At 42.1% G+C, this 7,641-nt stretch overlaps 2 protein-coding genes across 3 annotated transcripts in view; both read right to left on the reverse strand.

Annotated features, from left to right (window-relative positions):
• LOC116689692 (AT-rich interactive domain-containing protein 3B) overlaps window positions 1–2,568 on the reverse strand; it is a 62,912-nt gene extending 60,344 nt beyond the window's left edge. Inside the window, exons 1-2 of one of the 2 annotated variants that reach the window (XM_032516294.1) lie at window positions 1,987–2,568; window positions 597–1,232 (exon numbers count right to left, since the gene is read on the reverse strand). In XM_032516294.1, coding sequence (XP_032372185.1) covers window positions 597–1,232; window positions 1,987–1,989 — 639 coding nt within the window. In that variant the 5' untranslated portion in view covers window positions 1,990–2,568. The remainder of the gene's footprint in view (window positions 1–596; window positions 1,233–1,986) is intronic. The other variant, XM_032516286.1, reaches the window with a different exon arrangement.
• Window positions 2,569–4,112: 1,544 nt separating this feature from the next.
• The window catches only part of fam219b (family with sequence similarity 219 member B), a 15,209-nt gene continuing 11,680 nt past the window's right edge, over window positions 4,113–7,641 (reverse strand). Inside the window, exons 4-6 of the mRNA XM_032517956.1 lie at window positions 7,327–7,404; window positions 7,017–7,068; window positions 4,113–5,843 (exon numbers count right to left, since the gene is read on the reverse strand). Coding sequence (XP_032373847.1) covers window positions 5,694–5,843; window positions 7,017–7,068; window positions 7,327–7,404 — 280 coding nt within the window. The 3' untranslated portion in view covers window positions 4,113–5,693. The remainder of the gene's footprint in view (window positions 5,844–7,016; window positions 7,069–7,326; window positions 7,405–7,641) is intronic.

A 7,641-nucleotide genomic window follows, 5' to 3' on the forward strand; every position in this document is an offset into this window, starting at 1 on the left:
AGAGAGAGAGAGAGAGAGAGAGAGAGAGACAATGTGAGCGCAGAGGGAGAGAACTAGTGAGTGTGAACACATTGCGCCCCAGCCTGGCCCACTGCCAGGACTTACTTAGGAGGATTTTTAGCCACAAAAGCCAATCGGCGGTCAACCATCCACAGAGATTTGATTTGTCACACAAAGATACTGCTGGAGAGGTTTGTCCCACAATTAAGCTCAAGCTGTTGCTCACAGCTGGAGGCTGGGCTGAGAAATCAAAAAGCACTTAATGGAAGAGGGCCCTTACTCCTTTGGGTCTCAATGAACATTGTTTTGATTATGCAGCTCTTTCTAGAATCACTTAATTTAAAATGGGACAGTTAGGACATTTTTTAAGACCGATTAGGAAGGATTGGCAGTGTGAAACCTTTAGGGATAATGTCCAAAAATCATTGTAAATAATGTAATCCTGTTTTATTACACATGACAAGAAGCCAGCTTTGTTATGAGGGGTAATGTTGGGAAGACGTTATTGGGTAAAAAGAAGGAAACAATTCCATTATACAGGAATTGAAGATATAAGGAAAAAATGCTGTGGCTAGGAGCCAAGGAAGGGCACTAACCTGTCTGAAGTGATCATCAAAGCCCCAGTCGGCCTGTCCATTAGGAGACGTAGCAGAGTGAGGCCCAGCAGGAGACAGGCCCTCGTCAGGTTCCTGCTTCACTCTGATAGGTGGGGATGCGGCCCTCTGGGGGGCTGACGCAGAGTAACTGCCAAAGGGACGGGCAGGGATGCGGGAGGCACTCTGCTGCAAAGCGAGGGTCTGTTTGCGGAGGAACTCCAGACCACTGGCACTTCCCTCATCCTCATCATCACTGCCCTCGTCCCCCTCCATCATCTCATTGTCGTCATCCTCATCCCCGGAATCCCGACCTCTGTCCTCGTCATCCTCTCTTTCCGAGTCCACACTGCTCTGATTGGAAACCCGGGGAGGTAACCCACCACCAGGGACCCCTACAGCCAGGCCTTTGCCCATGAAGCTGGCCCCAGAAGCCCGGGCAGCTGCCAGGATGGCTTGCTGGGCAGCAACCTGCTGAGCATACATGATGTGGGCCTCTCGCAGTTTCCTCTCCTTGCGCTCCATTTCCAGTCGGGCCTGCTGCTGGCGTTGGAGCTGCTCCATTACTGCTTCTAGCTTCATCCCTCCTGTAGAGCTGCTCTGGGGAAAGGCCACACTAGGGTCCTGAGACATGCTAGGCTGTGGGAAGAAGAGAAGGAGTCATGGATGACCTATACTAAAATCGAATTCCTTATTCCTCTAAAAGGGGCAAATACACACTGTAGGGCAAATACACACTGTAAAACGAAAGAGCCAGATTTTTTAATAATACAAAAACATGGATAATCCAACCATATAATTTCCATCAGGTCCTTGTATTTAAAACTTGCTAGACAAGTTACAGCAGCCAGCCACGAAAGAATATTTGGGTGTACTAGAAGGGGGGGAAATGTTAGGTATTAACTTACTGTGACATCTTATAGGTAGTAGGCCTAAAGTTTTGTTATTTCTCATACTGAAATCCGTTACAGGTTTAAACGCCTTCATCAAAGCAAGGGGTGAACAAGTTTCCCCATTGCGTTTTAGTAAAAGAGGGGGATGAACTGCTTCCAAATTACGTTCTTGTCCAGAGGAAACGTCAGTTATAAATGAAAAGGAGGCTAAATTGAAATACAGACATCTTAATAGAGCACACAACCACCAAAGTGAACAGAAGTCTGTTAAAACTGTTAAAAATAACAACCAAAAATGGTACACCCTTTCCGCATTTAGCTTAGCTGCCACATCCTCAAATTACGTAGTTAACGTAAGCATGATAGGGTTTAGGACTTATATTAGCCTACCGTTTTTATTAACGTTACGAATAAGCGAAATTAGCTTGTTAACAGTCATTTTTCTAAAAGCTCTATTAGAATTGTCACAGTATTGTGAAATACTTAGAAAAGTAACCTACCATATGGTCAAATGAGCACTAAATTGTTTAGTTCTTTTTCTTCTGAAAAATGTCACGTCCAGCTCGTTGACTCGTTACCTTGACGTTAAATGAGGCGTTCAAACTGTGTCTTTCGGAGTTAGTTTTCCTAACTCCTTAACGTAACGTTACAGATCACAGAAATGTAAAGGGACGCCAGGCCGGATACACGACTTACCATTTGTGCCTTACTACTGCTTGAATTGTCCACCATCCCTCCTTCCTTCCTTGGCTTTACCGTCCTTCCCTTGCTTGTGGCACTCGTTCAAACACTTGTAAACACACACACGCGCGCGCGCGCACGAGGGCAGCTGTGCACGCACCGTAGATTCCGACTGATCCGCCTGCAGAAAAAGCGCTATATGCTCTCCTCTGCGCGACCACTCCAAATGTAGGCTACCTGTGTTTCTGCCTTTCTTCCCCCTATGCTTTTCTTCTTTAATAGAAAAGGGGACCAACTGGAAAATGGCCCGATCTCATATCTCGGAAAGCGCTGAGGTAACTCCCTTCAGTCGTTTTCTTTTTTCCTTCCTCCCCTTCAATTGACACCCCCCGCATGGCGAACAGCATTTTAGACCCGCCCAGCGAAAGCAACAAGTCTCGCCGCCTTTTCAGTTCATGGCATTCTTATTAAGTTAATATATTCATATACATATCATCAGTGCGGGACTAACAGAGAATACATTTGTATAATATATAATGTAATTTAGTACGCTAAAGAAACTAGATGTAGATAGGTCAATAAAAAGCCTAAAGCAAAAGTATCCTAGATGTGTGTGTGTGTGTGTGTCATTCACCTTGTGAAAAAGTTACACACGGCCTGTTTACAGTATCACAGCTAGCCTTTTCTGAATGCTAAATGGGAATGGTTATGATGATGGTGATGATGCAATGTTTAAATGACAACAATGTTACAAAAGGCTCATTGTAAGGGGCCTATGGAGAGCAGGAGGTCTCGCCTGGAGAAAGCAGCATAGCTTCATGCTCCCCCCTAGTGGAAACAACCACATATGACCTAATTACACAAACGATACCGGAAACGATTCTTAATAATTCATGGTCACGCACATGAAAGTATAGATACGTTTTATTTTAATAATGTAAACCATTAAACATTACCAAAAAAAGGTTAGTGTTTACCATCAAAAAATAACTAAGTTATTGCATTTAGCTCTTAATAACATTACACTGTCACACATTTGTATAACAAGCAGATTGTCCCAATAGTTGCATAGTACAGGTGAGTAAAGTGTACTTGCTACTGACCACTGGTGCAATATTTGTGTACATAAAAAACACTGTGCAGAGCCAGGGGTCAATACACTATAAATCCAGCAGTTACATTTAAAGCATTTACCTTGAGCTCGTATTAAGTGACTCACTTAGTGTAATAGCAGAATCAGCTTTAATTTCTAAATCCTCCATATTGGAACAATGGGATGCTCTGTGGAGACGGTGTACATTATTCATGTAAATATTATAACATTTTGAAAATTAAACATTGTCATTGCAAATGTGTTAAAGGTCCCATGGCATGAATTTCACTTTGAGTTTTTTTTAACATTAATATGAGTTTCCCCAGTGGCTAGAAAGGGCGATGGGTGTTGACCGAGCCCTGGGTAACCTGTTCTGCCTTTGAGTAAATGAAAGCTCAGAAGGACCAAGCTGGAACCTTGCCCCTTATGAGGTCATAAGGGGCAAGGTTACCTCCCCTTGATCTGTTTTGACTGCCCAGAGAATTTGGCCCACCCATGGGAGAGAGAGAGACAGAGACATCATGGCTTTCAAATGAGTAAAGTGCAAGATGGGTCAAGGACCCCCCCCCACCCCCCCCTCCACCTCCCTTCCCTCTCCTCCTCAAAAGTTACAGACTCAGAATTGGAACATCATAGGAAAGCTCATTGTGGGACTGGCTCTAGTGGCTGTAATTCTGCACCAAGGCTGAATTTTGGGAAAGAGACTTCAGATATGGTATTAGGGGATCACTAAGGTCTATATAACAGCTTCCAAAGAGCACCATGTCATGGGACATTTCACAGAATCCAATTAGTGAATTGATCTAACTTTTTCTAGCACAAAATGTCATATTCTTCCCAGTCCTTTTTTTCTGGTGGCAAAGTGGTCTGCTATACCTTTCATTTATATTACTGAGATTTAAGCATTGTAACAACCAACACCATAGCATGAGAAATAATAGTGCGGCCCGCAAGTAAGTACAATTTTAAAACATTTGACCGGACTATAACATGACTGAACAGACACATTTTTTTTTTAAAGTGGAATAATAAAATAATGATAAAATGTTTGCCATTTTCAGCATGTGTAGAAAGCAACAGACACATCATAACACAAACATGAAATACACCAACACATAGTTTAAACTGATGTATGTAAATATGGTTAACACATAAGGGTAGACAAATGACTCATTCCTTATGCAAATGTAGTTTTCTGTTTAGTGTCCCCAACAAATATACGAATAAATAAATAGAATAGTTACTCAGATCTGCCATCTACACACAATGTGATGTGTTAGAGATGACACATCCTTTATAAGAGTTGCATCAGATCCTGGGTAGAGTACTAATCCCAAATGGGACGTTTCCATCTTGGCAAACAAGGTAATGTAATTATATTTTTAAACATCAACCACAAATGTTTTCTAAAAAAAAAAGTTAAAAAAAAAACATACATATGTAACCACATAGTCAAATTCTCTAAGATGACTTGTATGGGAATCAAAACTATATTTTTGCTTTCAATCTTTTTGTAACAGCTTTTTTTGTGTAGGGTATTGAAACATATTTCTACAATACGGAGATTGTAAATCAAATGTCATTGGTTCATCTATCAAAGTACTGAAGTAACTCATCTGCATCTACATTTTTGCCATACACAGCAGTGTAACACTTGTTAAGCGTAGGCATTACTCTTTAAAACAGTGAATCACTTTGTAGGACTTTTCATCATGCCATTCTCTCCAAGTATATCTTCTACAAGCAGAGGATGAGTGAGTCCTTGGTATGTAGCAGTTTGCTCAATGACCTGTAAAAAGTAATTAAGTTGGTGTCATTTATTTCCAAAAGTGGTGGCCATCTCACTTTAGAATTAAAAAGTCTCATGAAATGTTTGAGGACAGATACAGTAAAGAAACAAAAAACCATCCACGCAATAGTCACTGACTAACTGAGTTGCCTTCACGTAGCAGTTAGTTAATAACTGGAATTTTCAAATTCACCAAGGGCCGGAATATTAAAACACAATACACAATATGCATGTTGTGCTTTCGGGGGCTGCAGACCTGATCTCCAGAGCAGAAAAGACAGTATCACCCTATTGGGTCAATGACAACATATCCCAAATTACGGTGGACTCTGCCACTATATTTAGAGCAGTGGCATAGTGAGCATTTCATCAAGTTCTATAAAAAGAATAAGAAAAATTTAAAAATAGGTCAAGCTTTGGGTCACAGTGAATAAGGCTTCTTATGTCCGTTCGCGTTTTCATGTGGGTTCAGCGATCCTGGTGCACGTAGTCCAGCATAAACAGAAGTTTGGCTTCAGAGCTGGACGTCCTCAGGCAGCACAGCAGTGGAGCTCGGTCAGAAAGAGGGCCTCAGGCACCAGCGACTAAAGTCAGAGACAGGAACTGGCCAAGCCTTTGAAAAGGTCCGAGTCCCAGCACTGGCATCACTGCATGGAGCAGGACGGGCCCTCGGGGCAGCAGCACACAGAGGAGCCCATGGCTTTGGGCGGAATCAGGTCCAGGTCCTCGTCATCGGGGATCTCATCCAGACGGTAGCCATCCTGAAGCAGCTGTCTGCTTAAGTCAGGATGGACCTGAAGAGCAAAGAGGCGGAACGTCACTAACGCACACAAACATCAGAGGAAGGTGACTAAACCTGGTAGACATCTTTTAATAGGGACCCTTTCATATCCCATTATTACTTGTGCCTGTTAAACCAAACTAAATACATATGTCCGATGCCTTCAGCTGCCTCTTCTCTGCGCACAAAATCATGTTTAATACTAAGGCCATAAAGGTCTCAATAGTAATATGTATTAACTTATTTATGGTCCAAATTGAGGAACATACTCTAATCCGCAGTCAAAATACAGTGAATAATGTTTTATTTAAAAGTGGGAACTTCAAACATCAAACAATGCTCTCAAGCCACAGTAGCTATGTTGTTTACATTAGAAATAAGCCACAGAAGTCAACAAGAATTTGCAGAATTGTGTTATGAGCTCACCTGACTTGTTCTTAGGCAGTTGCACATCTCTGTTAATCACTGTTAGCAACTCTCTCTTTCAAGTAGTATGTACTGTACATGCTTAGCTGGGATTCACCCTCAGCCACCATCAATGGCACAGCGGTGTAGATAGACAAATTCAAATACCTGGGGGGTCTCAGGCGCCTAAAGAAATTTGGCCTGAACTACCGGGACACTAAATAGAGCCTCCTATCATGCTGCTTTATCACCTGGGAGGGCAGCTGCACCAGCATGGATCGCATGGTGCTGTGGAAGGGGGGTGTGCATGGCCCTGTACATCACTGGGTGTGAGCTGCTCAGCCTGCAGGAGCTGTACTTCCAGTGGTCCAAAAAGTCCCTGAGGGTCATTAAGGACCCACGACACCCAGCCCATAAGACAGCCTGTTCTCCCTGCGGCCCTCAGGCAGGAGGTACAGAACACCCAAAGCACGCACCAGCAGACTGAGGAACAGATGTTTTACCCCAGGCCTTTTTATAGTTACCGTTTTCCTTCATTGCCTCGCGTTTTATATTATATACTTTTAAAAAAATAATTATATATGAATATGTCCCTTACATTTACAAGCTACTGTTTTTCCTTATTGGAGCCTCCCAGAATAAGAATTTCCCACACGTGGACTCGTACAACCAATGTGATAATAAACATCTAGAAACTTGAAGTCCCACAGCCAGTTAAACTGTGTAACTAACTCAGATTCTTCTTAAAACCTCTGAAGAAGGTGCTGTGGAGTTAACTCACCTCAGCTGAAGAATATCCTGAGGAATACTGCTCAAAATCGATCTCTTCATCACTGTAAGGACACGAAAGACAGGTTCTGTCATCATTCTGATGTAAAATACCTGTGTGTCAACTGCAAACATATTTAGAGACACTAAAGCTGTCAAGATGCCAAAGTTCTAACTGGAACTGATAAATGTCCCAGTGATATGACTTTATGGCTAAAATGTAAAATATCTCCTCTTACAGTATATTGTTTGTCAGTGCTCAGTTTCCTGCATATATTAGGAATTCAACAACACTTTCACCTGTATACCTGGTGTAACCATACCTGTCAGAGTGTAGTGCAACCAAAGTGTCCTCAGCGTGCTGACTTAATGCGGCGTAGCCCTTGTTGTACTTCACCGTCCTAAATGGGAGAACAAGAAAGTAAAAAAAAAATCATGCAAACTAGTCTATATCCACAACGTTCCACTACCGTGATTGGTCCGTTTGATTTTCAGAATTGTCAGAATTTACACTGGATGCACTCTTTTTGCCTCGATGTCTGATACCTACCGCTTTCTTTGGTACATTTTTTTTTTAATTTTTGACTTTTTATATATTTTTTTTATTTCTTGTCTTATATTTTTGTGTCAACACTGTG

The sequence above is a fragment of the Etheostoma spectabile genome, chromosome 1 (assembly GCF_008692095.1).
Source record: "Etheostoma spectabile isolate EspeVRDwgs_2016 chromosome 1, UIUC_Espe_1.0, whole genome shotgun sequence".
NCBI classification, from domain to species: domain Eukaryota; kingdom Metazoa; phylum Chordata; class Actinopteri; order Perciformes; family Percidae; genus Etheostoma; species Etheostoma spectabile.